At 42.8% G+C, this 26896-nt stretch overlaps 1 protein-coding gene across 7 annotated transcripts in view; it reads left to right on the forward strand.

The window, feature by feature from the left end:
* The window catches only part of LOC132404568 (microtubule-associated protein 9-like), a 226389-nt gene that overhangs the window by 156018 nt on the left and 43475 nt on the right, over positions 1-26896 (forward strand). For 6 of the 7 annotated variants that reach the window (XM_059988794.1, XM_059988793.1, XM_059988797.1 and 3 more), the window contains 4 exons: positions 4150-4318; positions 8041-8130; positions 14953-15114; positions 24428-24573. In XM_059988794.1, coding sequence (XP_059844777.1) covers positions 4150-4318; positions 8041-8130; positions 14953-15114; positions 24428-24573 — 567 coding nt within the window. The remainder of the gene's footprint in view (positions 1-4149; positions 4319-8040; positions 8131-14952; positions 15115-24427; positions 24574-26896) is intronic. The other variant, XM_059988795.1, reaches the window with a different exon arrangement.

The raw sequence follows: 26896 nt of genomic DNA on the forward strand, positions 1-26896 counted from the left end.
CACATCTGGGTTTAATCAAGGCACTTCCTTATGGTAATTTGCATCTTCTTCACATGTTAATATTCTTCCACAGTCACAGTCATCATAATCTTCCATATCCATAGCAACTCTGCAGCTGAATTTGCTGGACTTGCTTGTTGAATGATATATTAAGTGCCCCAAGAACAGTGAATCACTTGAGTCACAAGGTAATCAGAGCACTTGCTGCCTTTCAGCAGGCTAGTGAGGGGTTGAGCAATGTCAGCATCCAAATCAAAGCTTGCTCTTTTGTACCATGCTCTTTTGAAGTTGCACAAAAACGTTGCTGGACTGTTGCCTTTGTGCAATCTTCAGTGATTTTTTGTTTGCCTTGGGAAATTTCCTTTCCCAGGTAAATCACTTTCTCTTGTTGCCATCATGCCTTGTCCAAATTTGCTTTGTATTCCTTGAAGGCTAAATAATTGAGCACATAAAGTGCATTGCATTCATTTCCAAATAGTAAATTAACATTGGTTAACCATTGTAGACAGTTGCTTCATCTGTACTGATCTTACTCAGACTTCAATATCTTGCTTCCCTTGTTTGGCAGTTTTTACTACCTCAATGTAGGAAACAACAATTACATTCCAATTTGCTTTTGTTAGCTTCACCATTTTGACAACACCTGGTTTAAAGCCATCTATGAAGGTTGACTTGAGAGGGCTATATGTGGATTTTTCTATATTATCTTCAGTTATTCTTTGAACTCCTGAGTAGCTGATCCAAATTGCCCAATAGTGTTCTTCATATTCAGAAACATTTTTAAAGCCTTTTGTTTGCAGTTCAAATATTTTTCAAAAAGTATTATACTTGATGGGATAACGGGGCTTAATACGCGTTTTTCCAGAGGAGCTAGTGACTTAAGCTGCCATTCTCGACGATGACGTCACCGGAACCTCAAGAATAATTTCCAACAGCTTTCCCACCACAGATGTAAGGCTCACTGGTCTACAATTACCTGGACTATACCTACTACCTTTTTTGAACAAGGGGACAACGTTCACCTCCCGCCAAACCTCTAGTACCATTCCCATGGACAACATGGACATAAAGATCCTAGCCAGAGGCTCAGCAATCTCTTCCCTCACCTCGTGGAGCAGCCTAGGGAATATTCCGTCAGGCCACTCCAACACCTCCTCTCCCTTAACATCAACATGCTCCAGAACAGCAACCTCACTCAGATTGTCCTCACCATTATTATGTTCCCTCTCATTGGTGAATACCAAAGAGAAGTATTCATTGAGGACCTCGCTCACCTTCACAGCCTCCAGGCACATCTTCCCACCTTGATCTCTAATTGGTCCTACCTTCACTCCTGCTATCCTTTTGTTCTTCACATAATTTAAGAATGCCTTGGGGTTTTCCTTTACCCTACTTTACCCTTCTCATGCCCCCTTCTTGCTCTACTCAGCCCGTTCTTAAGCTCTTTTCTTGCTACTCTATATTCCTCAATAGACCCACCTGATCCTTGCTTCCTAAACCTCATGTATGCTGCCTTCTTCCACATGACTAGATTTTCCACCTCACTTGTCACCCATGGTTCCTTCACCCTACCATTCTTTATCTTCCTCACCGGGACAAATTTATCCCTAACATCCTGCAAGAGATCCTTAAACATCGACCACATGTCCATAGTACATTTCCCTGCAAAAACATCATCCCAATTCACACCTGCAAGTTCTAGCCTTATAGCCTCATAATTTGCCCTTCCCCAATTAAAAATTTTCCTGTCCTCTCTGATTCTGTACTTTTCTGTGATAATGCTAAAGGCCAGGGAGCGGTGGTCACTGTCCCCCAGATGCTCACTCACTGAGAGATCTGTGACGTGACCAGGTTTGTTACCTAATACTAGATCTAGTATGCCATTCCCCTAGTCAGCCTGTCAACATACTGTGACAGGAATCCATCGTGGACATATTTAACAAACTCTGTCCCATCTAAACCATTGGAACTAATCAGGTGCTAATCAATATTAGGGAAGTTAAAATCACCCATGATAACTACCCTGTTATTTTTACACCTTTCCAAAATTTGCTTCCCAATCTGCTCTTTGATATCTCTGCTACCAGGGGGCCTATAGAATACTCCCAGTAGAGTAACTGCTCCCTTCCTGATCCTGACTTCCACCCATACTGACTCAAAAGAGGATCCTGCTACATTACCCACCCTTTCTGTAGCTGTAATAGTATCCCTGACCAGTAACGCCACCCCTCCTCCTCTTTTTCCGCCCTCTCTATCCCTTTTAAACCAGTGAAATCCAGGAATATTGAGCATCCATTCCTGCCCTGGTACACATACCTTGGCCCTTCCACCTTACTACCTTTACAGCCTTTATTCTGCTTCTCTTTCCTCAAAGCCTCTTTATATGTTAGATCTGGCTTTACTCCATGCACTATATTTGCAGTTCTCGCATGACCTTTATCCTGCTCCACCTCACTGTCTGCTCTAACACTCTGGCTCCCCTATCCCTGCAAATCTAGTTTAACCCCCCCCGGAGCAGCACTAGCAAACCTTCCCACAAGGACGTTAGTCCCCCTCCAGTTCAGATGCAACGCCTCCTGTCAGAACAGGTCCCACCTTCCCTGGAACAAGGCCCAATTGTCCAGAAACAGGAAGCCCTCTGTCCTGCACCAACTCCTTATTTAGCTGCATTATCTTCCTATTTCTAACCTCACTAGCACGTGGCATGGGTAGCAATCCTGAGATTGCAACCCCGGAGGTCCTGTCCTTCAACTTTGCACCTAACTCCCTAAACTCTCTTTGCAGGACCTCCCCCTTCTTCCTAACCAGGTCATTGGTCCCTACAAGGACGACAACATCTGGCTGCTCACCCTTCCTCTTGAGAATACTGAGAACTCAATATAAGATATAAGATATCGCGGATCCTGGCACCAGGGAGGCAACAGATCTTCCGGGATTCTTGATTTCTCCCACAGAACCTCTTATCTGTCCCCCTAACTATCGAATCCCCAATTACTACTGGTCTCTTTTCCCTCCTGCCCTTCTGAGCTGAGGGTGCAGTCTCGGTGCCAGAGACAAGACCAGTGCAACTTGTCCCTGGTAGGTCGTCCCCACCAACAGTATCCAAAATGGTATACTTACCAGCTACCTGTCTCCTGAATTTTAGGGGTGACTACCTCCCTGAAACTCCTGTCTATTTCTGCCTCTGCCTCACGAATGATCCGAAGTTCATCCAGCTCCAGCTCCAGTTCCCTAACTCGTTTTGTGAAGAGCTGCAGCTGGATGCTCCTTTTGCAGGTGTAGTCATCAGGGACAATTGTGCTCCCCCTGACTTCCCATATCCTGCAAACGGAGCACTCAACTGCCCTAACTGCTGCCTCCATTACCAACTTCTAAGTTAATTAGTTCAGTTAAAGGATTTTACCTGGCCTTACCTCACTGGAAGGAAGCTCGTCCTCAGCCTCTGCTCGCCGAAGCCTCTCGAGCCAAAGCCTTCCTACTCTGCCACTACTCCGTCGCTCACTCTGTTAATCTCACTTTTTAAACTCTCCTGCTGTCTCACAGGCTGACCTTCACATGCTTGCGCAGTTTTGCCCCGTTCAAACTGCCGAAGAAGTGACATGAAGTCATGATGAAGGGTTTTGACTGTTTACTCTTCTCCATAGCTGCTGTCTGGTCCTCTGAGTTCCTCCAGCATTTTGTGTGTTTTGCTTGGTTCATCTCCAGTTCAAGTGTAATCCATCCCTTTTGTACAGCCATCTGCAGTCCGAAGAGATCCCATTTGCCCAAGAACTTGATCTCTCCCTCCTGCACTAGCTTTTCAGTCATGTATTTCTTTGCTGTTCCTACCTTCAGTAACATGTGGTTTATAGTCCTTGAGTCTTACTTTTTTAATCTCCCTACCTTCACTCTTCCCTTACTCAACCTATCACATCACATTTATACTATCGTGTACATGTCTTGTACTTGAGAATATTCTGAATCATTGGTAACATTGTTAACCTTAGCATCAGGGAAGGAACATACTTGAGGGTTGTTTATGTCCACAGAGTCATGTTTGTGTGTGACATTGATTTTCCTATCATATTTGACTTCACCTTGCCATTTTCACATCTTCATTTGTTTAACATTGGGATCAAGAAATCAAGAAAAAGTTTGCAATTTTCACAGGTCTCTGAATTCATCAGTGGAGAGTCTGGAATGTTCTTCAATTGGAAAAAGCCCACAATCAAAAACAACTGAGCCTCGGTATTTGGGAACTTTAAAAATCTTGGACAGAAAGGCAAATGAAACTTCTAACCTTGAAGCTACAGATACAATCAGAGCATCTATTTATCAGGTGATGAATTTGGAATTACGAATGTTTTTGTGTGTTTGCAATTCATAGGTCTATTTTTACTGATATGATCTATAGATGGGGAGACACTACAGCATTACAACTAAACATGTAAGAGTAGATTTTACCATTATAATTTCTTTGTATATTCTGTATAGCTTTTTCAACAATGGGACTACCCTAAAATTCAAATATACAGTATTGTCTATGCTGGTCTTTGTGGATGCCAAATTGGATCAAATTTCTCAAGCAAAGTTTTGCTTGGCTCAACATTGTGGGCCAAAGGGCCTGTAATGCGCTGTGTTCAGTATGCTGTAATGTTCTATGTTCAATATGCCCCTGGACATTTTTGATAGGATTCAAACCAATATCGTGTTGCAATCTTAAAACTCATTGGTTAGAGCACAGATACAATTTTATATATTATTGTTGTAATGGGGAAAGACATGAATGCACTAGACGTAGTGCAGGGAGTTTCATCAGTATGTTTCAGAGAAAGGATTGTTTAAGTTACAAGAGACTGGATTGGCTTGGTTTGTTTGCTTTTGAGCTGATGGGGCCAAAGTGATGATAGCAGTATACAAAATTATGATAGGGAAAAGATAGGATTGATAGTAACAAGCCTTTTCCCCACGTAGAGGTGTCGAAGCCCAGGTGGCATAGATTTAAGGTGGAGAGTAAGAGGTTTAGAGGGGATTTGAGGATCTTATTTTCACCCAGAAGATGCTTGCAATTTGATATGCAGTGCCTGAGAAGGTGGCAGAGCCAGATATACTTAACCTGGATGAGGATTTATATCACCAAGATATAAAAAAGTATTGTCCTGCTGCTAGTAAATGGGAAGAAAAGAGATTTTGCATATGCTGGTAATCCAGATTAACACTCACAAAGTGCTACAGGAACACAGCAAGTCAGGCAGCATCAATGGAAAAGAATAAACTGTTGAAGTTTTGGGCCAAGACACTTCATAAGGACACAAAAGCAAGGGGGAAGAAGCTAGATAAAGAAGGTGGGGGAGGAGTACAACCTTGAAGGTGATAGGTGAAGCATTTGATGGGAAAAGTGGGGGAGAGAGTGAAGTGACAAGTTGGGAGGTGATGGATGGAAAAGTAATGGGATGAAGAAGGAGGAATCCAGTGGGAGAGGACTGTGGACCATGGAGGTTAGGCCGGCCCCCACCTCTGAGAGGGATACTGATTTGGAGGATGAGGTCTTGGATGTGTGTTATATGCTGCCTTTTGCTAACTCCCCATTGATTGAGGAAGAGACTCCAGCCCTTCTCCTATTGAGACAGGTGATGTGGGGGGGGGGCTATCTGTGGGCAGCCTAGATTACAACAGGACTCTGCAGGGGAGGAAGTGGGGTTTGGCCACGGGACAGAGGGCTCCGAGTTACAGGTGGGCACGAGTGATAGATCGGGAGAGGCCTCACCAGGTAGACCGTAGGTATCCCCAGTAGTGTCGGAACCAGAAGAGGTAGATGATGGGTCTCACAGAATTAGGAGAGCACCAGATAGGTTGGCTTATATAACACCAGGGCAACAGGGTGTGACCCCTGCTGTGCTGGGGAGCTATGTCACTGCCTTTTACATCTGGATTAGGCTTTGTGTTTTGCAGGACGGGTTGGTGAATTATCTCAACGTCATGAGGACATGACTAAATTTGGTGGGGGGAGAGTGTAACACGCTGTAAGGCTTCACTACTGAGGTAATGGTTCTTCTGTAGCAGCAATGTTTGGGTTATGACTAGAGATAACGGGGTTTTAGAATGCGGGGAAATGTTGTTGTTTCTTGTGAATCTGGAAGAGAGATTTTTGCGGTCTTTTGCCAGGGAGAGATGAGGGGAGAAGACGTGAATGGGGAGAGTTGGTAGACTGCCGTATGGAGTGGACTTGGAGCGAGGGTCTGAAGGTCAGCGATAGTTGAAGGTGGACAACCGGCTTATCAGTGAGCTCCGACATTGCACAATAGACAGTTTCATGAGAAACTTTTTTTTTCTTTTTTTTGTTTACTTTACTTATAGTCAAGGTAAGAATTATAAAGCTCAATCGTTTAATTGTATATTGTGTTATGTTTGAGACATATCATGCAGCATCCACCCAAATGAGATTTCTTAAATTTGGCTGGGCCAGGGGTTATCACCCCCTTTATTAAGCCGCTAGCTGAAGTGAGAGTTACACTCACATTCTGAGACTGCCACATTCCTGTGCACAGAAAGCAGGACAAATCCACTTCATCTGGCTTCTTCACAATATCAGCTTAATGCTCTACCTTTCATAAACAAAGCTAATAAAACACAGTAACTTATTTACACATGCTCAGGTTTCATTTCACCAGGACCAGTCAAATTCATCTTTGGTCCAAACATGTACCAAAGATCTTAATTCTGGAATTAGATACTGTAATTGTGATTAGCTTTGACCTCAAGGACCACTTGGCTGAGCATAGATCAAGGAGCCCCAGTAAAATGGAAGCCAATGAGCATTGAGGGGAAAAATTCCAGTGGTTATAGTCATACCTTGTACAAAGTGCACCATGATTAAAAGCACGATATGGTGTACCCTGATGCTGTCATGGGAGACTTTAGTCAGGTATTGAGGGCCCATTGCACAGGACTGGAAAAATCTGCAGAGCAGTGTCAACTCAGCCAGCTCCATATAAAAATGAGTCAAATCAGCAGTGAGTTTATGGACCATATACAGATTATAGAAGAGGAAGTGCTAGCTGCCTTGAGCGAAATTAGGGTGGTTAAGATCTCAGGACCTAACAAGGTGTTCCCTGACACGAGAAAATTTGCAGATCCTAGAAGTCCAATCAACTGATGAAGGGACTCGGTCCAAAACATTGACTCTATGAAACTTGCTCCATAGATGCTGTTTGGCCTGCTAGGTGTTCCCAGCACCTTGTGGGAAGCTAGTGCAGAAATTGCATGGGACTTTCACAAAGTTAGCCACAAGTGAGATGCCGGAATACTGGTGGATAGCTAATGTTGTTCTGTTGTACAACAGAGTACCTAAGAATATGCTGGGAAATTTTAAGCTGGTGAGTTGGACATCAGTAATGCGTAAATTCTTGAAAGGCATTTTAAGAGATATTTAAGTATTTGGATATACAGGGTCTAGTTAGGGATAATCAACGTGGCTTTATGCATGATAGGTCTTGTCTAAGCAAATATATAGTTTTTCAAGCAGATTACCAGGTAACCTGACGAAGAAAGGCATGGACATTGTCACAAACAAGAGAAAATTTGCAGATGCTGGAAATCCAGGCAATACAGACAGATTGCTGGAAGAACAGTCCAGGCAGCATCTGTGGGAAAAAGTACAGTCAATGTTTTGGGCCAAGACCCTTCAGCAGGTCTGGAGCGAAAGAGATGTCATTGTCCATGTGAACTTTAGCAAGGTGTTGACAGCCTCCCACAGGAGTGGCTGGTCAAAAAGGCTTCATTGCTTGGCATTCAGGATGAAGTAGCAAAATGGATTCAGCATTGACTTTGGAGAGTGGAAGTAGATTGTTGCCTCTCTCACTGGAGGCCTGTGCTAATAGTGTGCCACAGGAAACAGTGCTGTCAATGATCTGCATGATAATCTAGTTTATAATGCATTTTCTTTTTTATCTTTTTATTAATGCTAAGATTTTTATAATGACTTTAATTCAGTAAACCTTGGGAATATTTTATCTGTGCTTAGCTCCCAATAATTTACATGTATTTATTAATATCATACAGGAGTGGCTGGAAAGGAAAAGACAAGTTCTTTCTGAAAATAAGAGACATCGAAAGCTGAAAGTACAACAGGAAAATGTGAAGAGAGAACAGGTTTATTGATTTATTCCCAATGGTTCAATGTTCTATTACATAAAACTGCTACTTTCAACATTAAAACATTAATTTTGAAATTTATCAGGAAAGTAAAGGGATTGTTCAATTTTAAGAAATATACAAAAAATTCATTGCAATATTTTACTCTATATTTCCAAAAAATATTTAAATATAGACATTTTGCCCACCATGTCCATGCCAACCATATAAAGAACATTAGGACATGTACATGGATAGGAAAGTTAGAGAAGGATATGGACCAAAACAAATAAACATTTCCAAGCTGGGAAACAGAGCAGTGTATTGCAGCAAGACTGGCTCATTTGAGGTACATCAGCCTATAACTTGGAAGACAGAACGGAGTGCAGTGGCTATTTTTAGGAGTGGCTGTGTTTAAGCTGTAAGTGCCATGTTTCACTATAAGTGAGGAGGCTAAGCAGCTGTTTTTATTATTTTTCTGATTTGTGTAGTGGAATTGTAGTTACGGCGATGGAATGCTCCTTCTGCCAAATGTGGAAAACTTCCTAGAACGTATGAATGATAAAGAAAGGTTAGACAAACTTGGAATGTTTTCCCTAGAGTGTCAGAGTCTGAGGGGATATATGATGGAGGTTTATTTACTAATGAGAGGAAAACCTAGGCCACAAAGGCAACATCATTTCCGCAGGGTGATCACGATCATCATTATTACTGTATCTGCTGTGTCATATGGCATAGGCGATCATGGCTCCAGGATAGAAATGCCTAACACTGGAAAAAATACTACATCTCCAAGCAATGCGGATGCATTGGTAATCATTTTCCAATGTTCCTTAGATTCAGGATCAGTTCCTGAAGATTGGAGAGTGGCTAATATTATCCCACTTTTCAAGAAGGGAGGGAAGGAGAAAACGGAGAACTATCACCCTGTTAGCCTAACGTCAGTCGTGGGGAAGATGCTTGAGTCCATTATTAAGGACGAAATAATGGCATATCTTGATGGCAGTAATAGGATTAGGCCGAGCCAGCATGGATTTACCAAGGGCAAATCATGCTTGACTAATCTGTTGGAGTTTTTTGAGGGTGTAACAAGGATGTTAGATGAGGGTAAGCCAGATTTGTTGTGTACCTAGATTTTCAGAAGGTATTCCATAATGTGCCACATAGGAGATTGGTGAGTAAAATCAGAGCTCATGGCATTGGGGGCAGGGTTTCAACATGGATAGAAAGCTGGTTGGCAGATAGAAAGCAAAGGGTAGCAGTGAATGGGTGTTTCTCAGACTGGCTGGAGGTGACTAGTGGGGTACCACAGGGCTCTGTATTGGGACCACAGCTCTTTACGATTTATGTCAACGAATTAGATGAGGGCATTGAAAACTATATCAGCAAGTTTGCTGACGATACTAAACTGGGTGGCAGTGTGACATGCGAAGAGGACGTTAGGAGAATACAGGGAGACTTGGATAAGCTGGGTGAGTGGGCAGATACTTGGCAGATGTCATTCAATGTGAATAAATGTGAAGTTATCCACTTTGGAAGCAGGAACAAGAGGGCAGAGTATTGTCTGAACGGTGTAGAGTTAGGTAAGGGAGAAATGCAAAGAGACCTAGGAGTCCTAGTTCATCAGTCAATGAAGGTGAATGAGCAAGTGCAACAGGCAGTGAAGAGGGCAAATGGAATGTTGGCCTTTATTACAAGGGGAATTGAGTACAAGAGCAAGGATGTCCTTTTGCATTTGTACAGGGCCCTGGTGAGACCACACCTGGAATATTGTGTACAGTTTTGGTCTCCAGGTTTAAGGAAGGACATTCTGGCATTGAGGAAGTGCAGCGTAGATTCACTAGGTTGATTCCTGGGATGGCAGGGCTGTCTTACGCAGAGAGATTGGAGAGAATGGGCTTGTACACACTGGAACTGAGGAGATTGAGAGGGGATCTGATTGAAACGTTTAAGATAACTAAAGGATTTGATAGGATTGAGGCAGGAAATATGTTCCAGATGTTGGGAGAGTCCAGTACCAGAGGGCATGGATTGAGAATAAGAGGTCAGTTATTTAAAACAGAGTTGAGGAAAAACTTCTTCTCCCAGAGAGTTGTGGAGGTGTGGAATGCACTGCCTTGAAAGACGGTGGAGGCCAATTCTCTGGATGCTTTCAAGAAGGAGCTAGATAGATATCTGATGGATAGGGGAATCAAGGGATATGGGGACAAGGCAGGGACTGGGTATTGATAGTGAATGATCAGCCATGATCTCAGAATGGCGGTGCAGACTCGAGGGGCCGAATGGTCTACTTCTGCACCTATTGTCTATTGTCAAATTCAACATGAGGAAATCTGCAGATGCTGGAAATTCAAGCAACACACACAAAATGCTGGTGGAACGCAGCAGGCCAAGCAGCATCTATAAGGAGAAACACTGTTGACGTTTTGGGCCGAGACCCTTCGTCAGGACTAACTGAAAGGAAAGATAGTAAGAGATTTGAAAGTAGGAGGGGGAGGGGGAAGTGCAAAATGATAGGAGAAGACCGGAGGGGTTGGTGTGAAGCTAGAAGTTAGAGAAGTCAATGTTAATTCCTCGTCCCATTCTCATTCTGATATGAGCAGGATCTCCCAGTGGCCACACATTTTAATTCCATGTCCCATTCCCATTCTGATATGTCTATCCATGACCTCCACTACTGTCAAGATGAAGCCACACTCAGGTTGGAGGAACAACACCTTATATACCAGTTGGGTAGCCTCCAACCTGATGGCATGAACATTGACTTCTCTAACTTCCGTTAATGCCCCTCCTCCCCTTCTTACCCCATCCCTGATATATTTAGTTTCCCCCCCTCCTTTTGTTTCCTCTCTGTTTCTGCACATCACTCTGCCTGTTTTCCATCTCCCTCTGGTGCTCCCCTCCCCCTTTCTTTCTCCCTCGGCTTCCTGTCTCTTGATCCTTTCCCTTCTCCAGCTCTGTATAACTTTTGCCAATCACCTTTCCGGCTCTCAGCCTCATCCCACCCCCTCCAGTCTTCTCCTATCATTTTGCATTTTCCCCTCCCCCTTCTACTTTCAAATCTCTTACTATCTTTCCTTTCAGTTAGTCCTGACGAAGGGTCTCGGACCGAAACATTGACAGTTCTTCTCCTTATAGATGCTGCCTGGCCTGCTGTGTTCCGCCAGCATTTTGTGTGTGTTTCTCCAAGCAAAGTTCTTGCTTTGGTTAATATGCCTACATATCATGTCAAAATGTTTTCGTAGATGCACCTCAAAAGTTCTCCCTACACTGATCCTTAATATATGCATTAAAATCACATGCTATAAATAGTCAAATAGAAAATATCACTTCTACTTCTGCTTCACAAAGTGAGGACCTAGTTGAGTTCTCTAAGTTCAGAAGGGAAGTTAAAGAGAAAATAGAGAAAATGGAGACAAAACTGACAGAAAACACAAAATAGAATCCATGCAGGTAACACAAAAAATACTGCAGGTGTTCTATGCAGGGAAGTACCAGTTGATGTTTCAGGCTGAGGCCCTTCAAAAGGACTGGAAGAGAAGAGGACAGATGCTGGAATAAGCAGATGGGGAAAGACACATGGTGACAGGAGGTAAGTGAGATCAGGTTAAAGGAAAGGTGGATGAATGATGTGTGAAGCTTGAAGGTGAGAGGTGAAGAGCTGAAGCTAAAAGAGTTGGACAGTGGAAAGTGTTATAACTGTTGTTAGGGAGGAGGTGTAGACAGGTATACCACTTGTCACAGTTGCAGGGATGAATGCTAGGATAAAGGTCTGTGGGTTGGGACAGATGGACAGCAGAGTCCTTCCAAGTGAAGTGACACTTCACCTATAGATCTTTCGGGGTCATTTATTGTATCTTGCATCCTCAACTGTGGTGAGACCTGATGCAGATTGGTGAACTGCTTCATTGAGCACCTGTAGGTCCACTACAACAAGCAGGATCTCCGGAAGGGCACCCATTTCAATTCAGCTTCCCATTCTCACACTGACATGTCTGTTTGTGACCTCCTCTACTGGAGCCAAATCCAAGTTGGAGGAACAGCACCTCATATTCCATCTGGACTCCAACCTGATGGCATGAACATTGATTTATCTAACTTCCAGGAAACCACTCTGCTTTGCTTCCCACCCCTCCTCCTTTGATGTTTCCCCCTATTCTAATCACCCTCTCAACTCCTCACCTGCCCACCACGTCCCTCTGGTTACCTACCTCTTTTCCTTTATTCCATGAGCAACTTTTGAGAAGACTATCAGATTCCTTCTTCTTCAGCACTTTCCCTCTTCAGCCTCTCACCTCCCAGCTTCTTACATCATAAGACATTAAAACATGGAAGCATAATTATGCTATTTCGCCCATTGAGTCTGTTCCTTCATGGCTGATTCATTGTCCTTCATACCATTTATTGGCCCTTTCCATCATCGATCTATCTTACCCCTCAGCTTGTCTTTCATATCATGGATTAGATTGACTTTATTTGTCACGTGTACAGTAAAAATACAATGAAATGCATTGTTTATGTCAAATCAAGTCAGCAAGGATTGACCGATATCCATATCCTCAGCACATTAATTTACCTAGCTAAGAACCTCTTAAATGCTCCCAGCATACTTACCCTTATACTTTCCTCCCAACACCTTAAAGGTATGCCCCTCTTATGAGCAATTTCTGTTTCAAATATAGAAGATAAATTGTTAGCACATGAACTCAAGGTGGACCAGTATCCTTGTGAACAGGCTTGCTTGATCTAATCAGGAGGGTTTAAACTAATTTGACATGGGGATGGGAACTGGAGTAATAGGGCAGTTGGTATACAATTAGATGCAGTGTGTAATGTATGGAAGGGTAGCCAGATGATAGGGCAAAATCGTAGTCAGTGGAATGGATTGAAAAATATCTTTAAACTAAATAGTAGTTTCAACAGTTTGGAAAAGTGAGGATAAAGTAAAAAGGAAAGAGAATGTGAGAGAGCTTAATGAAGTCTCCAGAATAAATGAAAAGACAAAGTGTTTAGAAATTTTACTTCTGGTATCATGGGGCAAAACTGAAAAGACTGATGAATACAGGTGTAATACTTATTAGATTCTGAGGCATGACAGTTAGCACAGCTATTACAGCTTGACACTCAGCTTTCAGCTTTGGTGGCCTCTAAGGAATCTCTGTATATCTTCGTCGTGGAATCTGTGGATTTTTTCCATTTGCTGCAGTTTCCTCCCACAGTCCAAAGACATATCAAAGAGGTTAATTAGTCATTCTAAATTGTCCTGTGATTAGGTTATGGTTAAATTGGGATTGTCAGGGGTTGCTGGGCAGTGCAGATTGATATTGCATTGTATCTCTGAACAAAAATAATATATGTAAATGATCGCAGTTTATGGAACAAGGAAGATGATCAGTTAGAGATTGATTGGTATGATGTCATGGCTGAAAGAACATCGCAAATGAATATATATTATCCAGGGATGCACATTGTATTAGAAAGGACAGGAAGAGGGGTGGAGTTGGCTTTGTTGGTTAAAAAATAAATAAAATCCTAAGAAAGAGGTGCCAAAGGATCAGAAGATGTAGAATTCTTGTGTTTAGAGTTAAGAAACTGTTAGTGTAAAAAAGACATGGGATACAAGAGATAGGAAAGGCATTTAAAAAGACACTTGTTATGGTCATCATGAGGGATTTCAAAATGCAGGTAAATTGAAAACTAGGCTGGTGTTGTATCCCAAGAGAAGGAATTTGCAGAATGCCTCCAAGTTGGGTTTTTAGAGCAGCTTGTGGTTAGAAGAAAGGCAATTCTAGATTGGGGGATGTGTATTGAGCCAGATTTGATTAGCGAGCTGAAGGGAAATAAACCCTTAGGAGGTAGTGATTGAGAGGGAGAAGGTAATGTGAGATTTATCAGTATCACAGTGGAATAAAAGGAATTACAAAAATATGGGAGAGGAGCTGGTCAAAGTTGATTAGAAGGGGAAACTAGTAGGGATGATGGCAGAGTAGCAATGACTGAAGATTCTGGGAGCATTTTGGAAGGTGCAGGACTGAAACGTTTCAAAGAAGAAGCGGTATTCTACAGGCAACTGTGGTTGACAAGGAAAGTGAAATGTAGCATAAAACTTAAAAAGGGAGGGTGTATAATAGAGTAGGAATTAGTAGGAAATTAAAGGACGGGGAGCTTTTAAAAACAAAGTAAGTCAACTAAAATGCACTAAGGAGAGAAATGGTGGATGGAGGAGTGCTTTGTAAGCATTGTGGAGGGGTGAGTAGCAGTGGTCGAGTCTGTTATCTCCCTGTGTGCTCACCTGGATGTGTTGACAGAACTTTGGAGAGATTTTAATCGAGCTTCTCTGACTGAAGTCAGTGATGCTCAATTAAAGTCTCTGACAATGATGAAAGCAGCCTCCGGGTGTACAGCCTCTGGGTGCTGAAGATCTCGTACAGTTCCTTGAGAGCCAGGTCAATATCAGCCTGGGGCGGAATATACACGGCTGTGATAATAATAGCCATGTACTCCCTAGGCAGCCAGAACAGTCTACAAGGTACTCCAGATCCAGGGAGCAAAAAGATTTGAGGGCATTAGATGTGTATGAATTTCTTTCAACATTGAGGATGAGGATGAACTACTTTCAACTAGCAGTAGTTGTAACTTGTTCAATGAAATCCGTAACTTCTGCTAATTGGGGCTGACACTTAATTGGGTCATAATGTATTGGTCCCAATATGCTCAATTAACTGGAATCCATTATATATCAAATAGCTTGATTTGATTCTTTGATTTTATTATTTCTTTCTGAAGTTATTGCAACAATGAATATGAATGTTTTAGCTAATTGCTCTGTTTCTATTAAAGAATAATATTGCAAACAAAAAAGAAGCAAAGGCATCATTTGAGGCCTGGAAGACAAGAAAGAAGAATGCATTTCAAGAAACCTATCAGAAGAAGAAAGAAGAGGAGAAAATAAAGCAACAAGCAGAGGCAGAGAAAGAAGTGAGGAAGGAAGAAGCAAAAAAGGCAATCACAGCTTTTTGATTAAATTAAAAGGTCTAAAAGGTTGAAAGGTCTATTTTACCAAAGGGTTTAGATCAAAAGATCAAAAGAAATAGGAGCAGAATGAGGCAATTCCACCCATCGAGTATCCTCTGCCATTCCCTCATGTTTATTTTTATTATTCCCACTCTCCTACCTTCTTCCTGTAACCTTTGACTCCTCGATTAATCAAGAATTTATTGACTCCTGCCTTAAAAATAGACTTGTCCTGCACAGCTGTCAGTGGCTATGGTTAAAGAATTTTTTTCCTCATCTCTGTTTGAAATGAACATCCCTCAATTCTGGGTCGCTGGTGCTAGATTCTGTAGGAAACATTCTCTCCACATGCACTTTATCCAGAACTTGCAATAGTTGCTAGATAGGTTGCAATGAAATTCCTGTTGTATTCGTCCAAACTCTAGCAAGTAGAGATCCAGAGCTCATATGTTAACCCTAACATTCTTGAGAAAATCCTTTAGACCCTCTCAATTACCAGATCTTCTCTCAGATAATTTTGTATACCCATCAAAACTCTTCTCAATCTTCTATGTTCCAAGGAATAAAGTCCTAACCTACATAGCTCGAGTTCTCCAGACCCAGCAACATCCTTGTAAATTTTCTCTATATTCTTTCAACCTTATTTACATCTTTTCTGTAGAGTTAGAAGAATCACCTCTTGTAATAATGATCAGTGAGGCACAGAGAATCTGTAGTTACCGACAAGTAACTTCTATTGTTTCAACTAAAAGCATGTGGATTCACAAACTGTCTCTGGTGTGTACCCTACCAGAGTTCCCTGACCCTCCATGAACAGTTGATGAAGAGAAAAGATATTACCCAGGAAAAGAATCTACATTGGCCAGGCGTTCCTCATGGTCCTGATCTCCATGTGTCCGTGGGATCCTCCTTTTCTGCGATGGTTGGTCTCTGGCTGCTGGAGAGTTATCGCCCCTGCGTATTTGGAGCTCCTGAGTCTTATACTGTTCCTCATCAATTGAACCATTGGATCTCCATCCCTGACCTACCTGGGACACCTTCTTACTGGTCATTGTACAGGGCTACAGCCAACATTGTTTCATGGCTCTACCCACCCCAGCCTTGTGTATTTGTGTCTTTACACTCTGACTGGTCCAAACCAGTTAAATGAGGCAACCCAGGCAGAGTCTAATGAGATTACCAATTGTAGGACTGGCATTTTACATAACAAATAGCTACTCCTCTGAGAATGGTCTCAGGTTTAGCAGATCATTACCTGAAGCCTCCAGTGGTCCACATTCAGTTGCTCTGATTAGATTATCCAAGAGCAAGAAACTTCAGAGTCCACAAAATGGGGGTGGGGGGGTGAACAAAGACTACTGGCTTGTCTGCTTCCTCTATCCTTGATCAGACTGAAGTTTCTTCTGGCCAACAGTAGGTTGGTGACTCACAATACTTCAAAATAGGCTTCACCAAGGTCTTATACTTCAACATAACATCCCATTTCCTGTACTCAATGCATTGATTTATGAAGACCAATGTGCCAAAAGCTTTCTTTATGACCCTATCTGTGACCACTTCCAGTGAACTATAGACCTATTTTTCCAGATCCCTTTGTTCTCCCACATTCCTCAGTATCCTATCATTCACTGTGTAAGAGCTACCCATGTTAGTCCTTCCAAAGTGTAAGACCTTGCATATGTCTGCATTGAACTTCATCTGCCATTTTTCAGCCTATTTTTCCAGCTGGTCCAGATCCTGCTGCAAGCCATGGCAGTCTTCCTCATTGTCCACTACATTCCCCATATTGGTGTCAGCCACAAATTTTCTGATTCAGTTATTGCCTCAAAAAATTCCAACAGATTTGTCAGACAAGATTTTCCATTTTATCATGTGCCTCCAAGTACCCCAAAACTTCCTTCTTAACAATCAACTCCAACATTTTCCCAATCAGTGAGATCAGGCTAACTGGCCTATAATTTATTTTCTTATGCCTCCCTCTCTTCTTGAAGCGTGGAGTGATATTTGAATTTTCTAGTCCACAGAACCATGCCAGAATCAAATAAGATCATTACAAATGCCTCTACAATTTCTTCAGCTACCTCTTTCAGAACCCTCAGGTATAATCTATCTGGTTCAGGTGACTTAGCAAACCTCAGACCTTTTAGTTTCTCAAGCACCTTTTCCTCTGTAATCGCAACTGCACTCACTTCTGTCCCCCTGATACTCTTGAATTTCCGGCAGAATGCTAGTGTCTTCCACGGTGAAGACTGTTGCAAAGGACTTATTCTTTCATCCACCATTTCCTTGTTCCCTGCACCCCCATTACTACTCCAGCAACATTTTTCCAGTGGTCTAATATCTACTGTTGCCTCTCTTTTATTCTTTATTTATATATATATATATTGGTACCCTCTTTGATATTATTGGCTAGCTTACCTTTATTTTACTCCTTATAGCTTTTTTAGTATTTTGTTGGTTTTTAAAAACTTCTCAATCCTCTAACTTCCCGATAATTTTTGCTCTATTATATGCCCTTTCTTTTGCTTTTATGTTGGCTTTGACTTCCCTTGTCAGCACACATGTGTGATCCTGCCTTCAGAATACCTCTTTGGGGAGGGGGGATAGCTATCCTGTGCCTTGCAAATTACTCCCAGAAACTCCAGCCATTGCTGCTCTACTGTCCTTCCTGCTAATCAACTTGGCTAGCTCCTCCCTCATGCCTCTGAAATTCGTTTTACTCCACTGTAATACTGACACATCTGACTTTAGCTTCTCCTTCTCAGATCGCAGGGTGAATTCTATCATATTCTATCACTTCTTTCTCAGGACTCCTTTACCTCAAGCTGCCTATTCAAATCCGGTTCATTACACAACACCCGATCCGGAATAGCTGATCCCCTAGTGGGCTCAACCACAAGCTGCTCTAAAAAGACATCCCAGGGTCCTTTTACCCTTGCAGTTCCTTAACACAAACAACAATGATTCTGCATCTTCTGATTCTATGTCACCACTTTCTAAGAATTTGATTTAATTTTTACCAACAGATCCATGCCATTCCCTCTGCCTACCTGCCTGCCCTTTCAATACAAAGTGTATCCTTGTATATTAAACTTACAACAATAATCTTTGTTCAGCCACGAATCAGTGATGCCCACAACCTCATACCTGCCAATCTCAAATTGTGGTACAAGACTATCTACATTATTTCGTATACTGTATGCATTCAAATATAATAACTTTAGTCTTGTATTTGTCACTCTTATAGAATTTATTCTCATTACACTGCAACTTATTCCACTGATTGCAATTTTGCCCTATCATCAACTTGTCCTTTATGACAGTCTCATTACACACTGCCTCTGCTTGTATGCTTACTGCTCCATCCTCAGCCTTATCATTCAGTTTTCCATCCCCCTGCCAAATAAGTTCAAACTCTCCCAACAGTTATAGAAAACCTACCTGCTATGATATTGGTGCCTCTTGGATTCAGGCGTACCCACCCTTTGTGAAGATTACACGTTCCCCAGAAGTGATCCCAAAATCCAGAAATCTGAACCCCTGTCCCCTGCACCAGTTCCCCAGCCACACATTCATTTGCCTGATCATCCTATTCTTAACCTCAGTAGCACATGTCACATGCAGCAATCCAGAGATGACAACTCTGGCTGTTCTGCATTTAATCTTTCTACCAGATCTCTAAATTCTCTCTTTCAGGCCTCCTCCCTCTTCCTACCTATGTCATTGGTGACAATAGGTACCAAGACCTCTGGCTGCTCACCCTAACCTGTGGATCAGAGACCGTGGCATCTGGGAGGCAGCATACCATCCAGAGTGTTTCTTTTATGTCTGGTGACTACTCCTCTAACTATGGAATCCTGCACCACTACTGCAGTTCTTATCTATCCCCCCCCCCCCCACCTTCCCTTATGAACCACAGCACGAGATTCAGTGCCAGAGAACCGATTGCTGCTGTTTTCCACTGTTCGGTCGTATGCCTTCAACAGTATCCAAAGCAGTATACTTATTATTATAAGACCATTTAGTTTGATGCCTTTTTTTTACTTCCTTAGTTATCCAAAGCTGGCTCTACCCACCCTTACCGTCCTTGCTTTTAAATGGAATATAATTTTGTTAAGCACTGTGAAAAATCTCTTCCTTTGTTCCTCAACTGCCCCACCATATGGCCTCTGTTTCCAGTCTACATTAGCCAAATCCTCCCTCATTTCCATTGTTTAGGCATAATACAATGGTTTTAGATCGAACTATTGCAGCTTTCATTTGTATGAGAAATTCTATCATACTGTGACCAAGAGGATCCCTAACACAAGATAACTAATTTTACCTGTCTCATTGCACAGGACCAGATCTAAGATAGCACATTCCCTTGTAGGTTCAGTAACATGCTGTACAAGAAATCCATCGTGGATGCATTCTATGAAGTCCTCCTCAAGACCGCTTTGACCAACTTGATTCACCCAATCTATGTGCAAGTTAAAGTCCCCCATGATAACTGCTGCTCCATTCTTACATGCTTCAGATATTTCTCTGTTTATTGCCTGTACCACTGTGATGTTATTATTTGGTGGTTGATAGACAACTACCAGTGATTTTTTTTTCCCTTTACTATTCCTAATCTCTACCCAGATGGATTCAACATACTGCTCCTTAGATCATCCTCTTTAAGTAAGAGCACTACTCCACCTCCCTTATCTTCCTGCCTAACTTTCCGTATTACCCGATGTCCTTGGATATTTAAATTCCATTCCTCGCCACCTTGCTATTTGAGCCACAAGTTCACTGACCTTGTTTTGAATCGTACGGGCATTCAAAAAAGTGCCCTTATACTCATTGTGCTTTTAAAATCTTGTAATCTCTTACTCTTGCACTTGACTTTTCTTCACTCCACTCTTACTTTTTCTTTTTTAACTTTTACATTTTCTTTATCTTTATCCACACTTTCCTTTTTCACTTTATCCATATTTCTGCAGTCTGTTGAACATACTTAGCTTAAAGCCCTATCCACAGCCCTAGTTATGCGGTTCATTAGGATCTAGGTCCCATCACATTTCAGTTGGAGCCCATCCCAATGGTACAGCTCTCTCCTTCCCCAATACTGGTGCTAATTTCCCATGAATTCAAACCACTTCTCCCACACCAATCCCTGAGCTACACATTTAACTCTCTAATCTTCTTAACTCTTCTAATATCAAATCTGTCAATTTGTACGTGGCTCAGGTAGTAATCCAGAGGTTACTACCTCACCTTTTTGGTTCTGCTCTTTAATTTTGTCCTTGGCTGCTCAAATTCCCTCAGTAGAACCTCTTTCCTCATTCTACTTATGTCGTTGGTACCCACATGGACCACAACAACTGGATCTTTCCCCTTCCACTGCAAATTCCTCTGCAGGTCAGATAAGATGTCCCAAACCTGGGCACCAGGCAGGCAACACAGCCTTCAGGACACTATCCTTGTGACAGAGAATTCTGTCTTTCCCCCTAACTATACTATCCCCAATTACCATTATATTTATCTTCTTTCCCCCTTCTTGAATAGCTCCCTGAACTACAGTGTCACAGTTAGGTTGCTCATCTTTTTTACAGCCCCCACTGTTATCTACACAGGGAGCAAAAATTTCAGATCTATTGGACAAGCTCCCTGGCTGAGGCTCCTCCAGCACTGTCTCTTGGCTCCCGCTACCCACCTCACTCACAGTCACACCCTCTTGAAACTGACCACAGACCGAATTTGAGGCAGCTAATCTAATGGGTGAGACTACCTCCTGAAATAGAGAATCCCGGTAACTCTCTCCCTACCTGATGAGCCATAGTGTTTGAAGCTCAGATTCCAGGTTTGAGCCTGAATTCCTCGAGCAGCCAACACTTCAGAATCAGGTTTATTATCACCGGCATGATAAAATTTGCTAACTTAGCAGCAGCAGTTCAATGAAATACATAATCTAGAAGAGAAAAAAAAATTAATAAAATTTAAAAAAATAATAAATAAACAAGTAACTCAATTTCAGTATACGTATATGACTAGATTAAAAAAGTTACAAGCAAGGAAATAGTGTATATTTAAAAAAGTGAGATAGTGTCCAAGAATTCAATGTCCATTTAGGAATCGGATGGCAGAAGGGAAGAAGCTGTTCCTGAAACATTGAGTGTGTGCCTTCAGGCTTCTGTACCTCCTACTTGATGGTAACAGCTAGAGGTCCTTAATAATGGATGCTACCTTTCTGAGACACCACTCCCTGAAGATGTCCTGGGTACTTTGTAGGCTGGAACCCAATATGGAGCTGACTAGATTTACAACCCTCTGGAGCTTCTTTCTGTCCTGTGCAGTAGCTCCCCCCCTCCCCATTGCAGATGTGGTCACCAGGAACCACATTGGGGTCTACCAGCTCATGCAGCTGCAGAACATCACCTGATCCAGCTTTATCCCTTTATTTAATTAGCTGTAGTTTATCTTTAAACTCACCTGGAAGAAGGCAAATCACTGCTGTAAACTGCCAAGTACACGATTTTCTAATATGTCACTCTCAATAAAGGATCAAAACAACGTTAACAACAAGTGTTGGGACAGAGTAATGTGGAGGAAAATCATCTGCCAACTGGAAATTCCAGGTGCGACCAAATGATGACGTAATTTAGTGACATTTTATTCAACCACCACAAAAGCCTTACTTGCTACTTACCTATACTTCCTTGCCAAAGCCTCAAGTTCCCACTCCTACACTGGTCCGCTCACACAATGGCCACTCTGCTTTGACCCTGCTTTATTTTTATTTGCCCTGCTAATGAATCACGAATTGATTGTTCCACTGCTAATGTGCGGATCCCTTAAAATCAGTCCTTTTTGAAACTCTTCCCCGGACGTGTGCGAAGCTCTTTCTCGCTTCGAATCGATTGGTCTACCGCTAGTACAAAAAACTTGGCCACAAAGCTATCAGTTCCTTCATCCAAGTCATTCACATACAACGTGAAACAAAGGAGTCCCAACACCAACTCCTGCACCAACTCACCTCTAGTGAGTCACAGCCAATCAGAAAAGGCCCGTTTTTCCCCATGCTTTGACTCCTGACAATCTTCTGTCCACGCTACTACCTTTCCTGTAATATCAAGAGCTCTTACCTTGTTAAACAACCTCATGTGTGATACCTTGAAAAGGACCTTTGGAAAATCCAAATAAACAGCATCGACTGATTCTCCTTTGTCTATTCTGCCTGTTATTTCCTCAAATAATTCCAACAGATTTGTCACACAGTTTTCCGTTAAGGACACCATGCTGACTTGGTTCCATGCTAACTGGCCAATGTTTTCCTTTCTCCTGCATCCCTGCCTCCTTAAAGAGGTAAGTGACATTTCCAATTTTCCAGTCCTCTGGAACCATTTCAGAATCCAGTGATACTTGAAAGATCATTACTAATGCCTTCAGAATCTCTGTAGCTACTTCCTTCAGAACCCTGGGTTGTAGTCCCTCTGGTCCAGGTATCTTATCTAACTTCAGGCTTTTCAGCTTCCCAAGCACTTCTTCCTTAATAATCGCAACAACACTTTTCTGCCCCCAACATTCGTATTCCTGGCATTCTGCTAGAGTCTTCCACAGTGAAGACTGATGCAAAATACTTTTTAACTTCCTCTGCCTTTTATTTATCCCTTATTACTTTCTCTCCAGAGTTATTTTTCAGTGGTCTGGTCTCCAGTCCTGTCTCTCTGTATATATCTGACAAAAACTTTTTGTATCCTCCTTTATATTATTGGCTAGGTTAACACCATATTTCATCTTTTCTCTCTTCATGGCTTTTTTTTTTGTTTTCTTCTGTTGGTTTTTAAAACCTCTATCTTCCCATTAAATTTTGCTATTTTATATGCCTTGTTATGCTTTTATGTTGTCTTTGACTTCCATTGTCAGACACATTTACCTCATCCTCCCTTTAGGCTACTTCTTCAGCTTTGGGATGAATCTATCCTGCGCCTTTCAAATTTCCCCAGTAAACTCTAGCCATTGCTGTTTTGCCATCATCCCTGCTAGTGTCCCCTTCCAATCAACTTTGGCTGGCTCCTCTCTCAGGCCTCTGTAATTCCCTTTACTCCACAGTAATAGAGTCGTAGAGAAGCACTGAAACAGGCACTTTGGCCCATTTAGTTCCTGTTGAAAATTGCCTACTCCCATTGACCTGCACCAGGACTTTAGTCCTCTATACCCCTGTTATCCATGTACCTATCCAAACTTTTCTTAAACATTAAAATTGATGTTGCATGCATCACTTGTGCTGGCAGCTCATTCCACACTATCACAACCCTCTATGAGTGAAGAAGTTTCTTCTCATGTTTTCCTAAACTTCTCACCTTTCACCCTTAACCCATGACCTCTGGTTGTCCTCCCACCCAACCTCAGTGGAAAAGGCCTGCTTGCATTTACCCTATCTATTTCCCTCATAATTTTGTATAGCTTTATAAAATCTCCTCCCAATCTACTACGTTCTAAACTTTCTTTCTTACTTACTGAAAACCTCTGCCAATGCTTGCAAAGCCTATTGTTGCCTAACCTGTTGAGCCAAAGCCAGACCACTCTAACGCTGTTATACTCCGACAACAGTAACACCTTTTTTGTTGTGACTGCACTGATTTCAGCTCGCCCAAAGAAAGCTGAAAACACCTGAGCTCTTTTTAAATGTCATGTTGTGCCACTAACAAATGACTTCTCATGCTCATTTTAGCCTGTGAAAGAAATAATTTACTTTCATTAAAGATAGTGTAACAATGTTTCATTTCATTGATTTCTTATCAGAAAATAGAACACATATGTCCAATTAAGTAGAATGTGGTTGGAAGGGAATTTGAAAGGTATACTTACATGGTGAATCTGTGTACTCTGGTGATTGGGTCTAATTAATGACAGAATTTGAGGATAAGGTATCAGCTATTTTACACTGAAACATTCAGGAACTTAGGAATTTTATCTCTCAGAGGACTCACCATAATTGTCCGCACTAGAATGTTATCAAAATCGGTCATGTAGGTGAACCAAACTGGAAAGTAGAGGAGATCAGATTAGCTATGACCTTGTTGAATGGCACAGAAGCACATATTTCTTATGGCTTTTATTTAAATTCAAATGTTGTGATTGCTGCATGCAATAGAATTAATATTGTTCATGGTTTGTAAGAGACTGCCTGAACTTTTTTGATCAGAAATATGCAATATGATAGGGTTGTTCATCTTTTCTCCTAAACCATATTTATCTAGTCTAGAGATATACATAATTTAATACATTCATTCTGAAATAGTAGTGGAATAATACTTCTTCTCTTTGATAGGTATTTGAAAAATGGAAAGAAGGCAAAGACAGATATTTACAAGAAAACTTACAAAAGCAAAAACAGATTAAAAAAGAGAACAGGGAAAAGGAAAAGGAGCAAGTCAATGAACGGAAGGAAGGAAATGCTTCTGCATTTATGAAATGGTAAGCAAATCTCAAAGGTTCAAAAGTCCAATTTAATATCAGAGAAATGTATATTATATACATCCTGAAATGCTTTTTCTTCGCAACCATCCATGAAAACAGAGGAGTGCCCCCAAAGAATGAACGACAGTTAAATGTTAGAACCCCAAAGCCCCCCCCCCCCCAGCTCCCCTCCCTCCCATGTGTAAGTGACAGCAAGTAGCAATTTTTATTCCCTATAGTTACCAGTATTCTAAGGTGTATACATTGGGCTAGTTCATACCAGGTAGTAAACTGTCCATTAGCTATTCAACCCACAGGAAGTCTCAGACTTTGACTCACCTGTGGCCAAAGTCTGAATTGTCGTGAAGGTCATCTGTCAACATCATTGGGTTCAGTGGTTCCCTGAAGAAAAATTACAATTGCACAGAACCTTAGCTTTACAACAGGGAAGACCACTTGGGTGAAGAGCAAGGCTTACAGGTGGAGGGCATCAGTTACTGTGCGTTGGTGGACACAGGGTCAACCATCACTATCATCCGTCCAGGTGTTCTCCCCAATATGGATCAGACATCCCCGCCTGGGTGGACAACAACAGCGGTCCAGCTGGTTATGGTCACTCCCATAAGGTGCCATCTGCTGCACAGTTGTTCCCTCAATGCCTCTGCTCAAAATGCTGCTCCAGCGCCACTATGATGGCCCCGTAATCACACTGCTCCGCTGGTGTTAGGTCTCCACCACTGTGCTTGGCATAGCTGCAGCCAGTTCCCTCCCACGGCCCAAGAAGAGCTTGCCCTCCATGGCTTTGTAAACGTGCTGATGCAACAGTGCCTTTAGCAGCAAGTTCGGCTGACATCACCATCATCGCTGCATGAGGCGCTGGCCGAGGCTGAGAGGGCAGAAGTAATTTTAGCCCTCAGTGTTCCAGCATCACCACACACGCAGTGAACACAACCAAGGCGGAGGAGGAAACTGCTACCAGTGCGGTGAGGCAGGTCAGTTGGCCCGGTACTTCCCCGCACTGGCACCACACCACAGCTCAGTGCAGCCATTGAGAAACGCCAAGTGGGCAGAGCTGCCTGAATACCCCAGCAGAATCCCTCTATTGTCGCCTCTCCAGGTGGGCCGTTTGGGTGAAGAGCAGGGCTTATATGTGGACTTTGTGGTGGGGGGCATCAGATGCCGGGCGTTGGTGGACACAGGGGCACCCATCACTATCTTCCATCCTGGTGTTCTCCTCAACACGGACCACCCATCCCCACTTGGGTGGACAATGACCGCAGTCCAGCTGGCAACAGTCACTAGTGACTGTGCGGTGATGCGAGGGAAAAGGAGGCTGCGCATCGCAGTGGGGAAACAGTGGAACATGAGGTGAGGCTCGCCAACATCCGTGAGTCCTGCATCCTTGGCCTGGACCTGCTGTCCTGTTGGGAGGCCATGTGGATGTGTCGGGGGCAACACTCTACCTCGGTGCCGAAGCCGTGGCTCTCTGGCCGGGCAGCTCCAGGAAGCAGTCCCAGCGGGGGCAGCAACCACCGCTGGTTTCACAGCAGCCCCCGGCAGAGGCTCAACGCGACACAGCTGAACCGGGAGCAAGCTACGGTGAGGGCCCTTCAGATGACAGCCAGTGGCAACCTCCCCACCATGGACCAGCAGCTGAGCAGCAAGCAGGTAAATGATCCCATGCTGGGAAGGGTAAGGGGATGGCTGAGTGTGGGATGACAGCTGGATTGGGCAGGGTCTGTGACCTGGACCCAGAGACCAAAGCCCTATACTTGCAGTGGGGAATGCTAGAGGTGAGCGACGGGTTACTATTTTGGCAGTGGCAGTTGTCCAATGGTGACAGACATCTCTTGTGGCTGGTAGTCCTTCAGGGGCTCCACTATGGTGCTACCCTTTTAAAAGCACGCAATAATGCTTTTAAATCTGGTGATGCCTCAGCATACAGTGTTGCCAGGTCAAACCCGAAAAAAGGCATAAAAAAGGCCAAAGACATCCACAGGCAACGGGTAGAGGACCACTTCAACAGTGCTAACAATCGGACCATGTGGCAAGGCATCAGGGCTATTACTGACATCCTAACCCTGTCTGCCCCCACAGTGATGTCATACTGGCCAATGAACTCAACACCATCTTTGGCCGGTTTGAAATTAACAACAATGTGAGGAGTGCAAGAAACCCAGCCATAGAGGATGAACAGTCCCTTACACTGAGCACACACGATGTACAGCGCACACTGTAGAGGGTCAATCCATGAAAAGCTGCAGGCCCGGATGGAATCCCAGGACAGGTACTTAAAGACTGTGCTGAACAACTGTCTGATATATTTACACAAATTTTCAGT

This window comes from Hypanus sabinus, chromosome 14 (genome assembly GCF_030144855.1).
Source record: "Hypanus sabinus isolate sHypSab1 chromosome 14, sHypSab1.hap1, whole genome shotgun sequence".
Taxonomy (NCBI): Eukaryota; Metazoa; Chordata; class Chondrichthyes; order Myliobatiformes; family Dasyatidae; genus Hypanus; species Hypanus sabinus.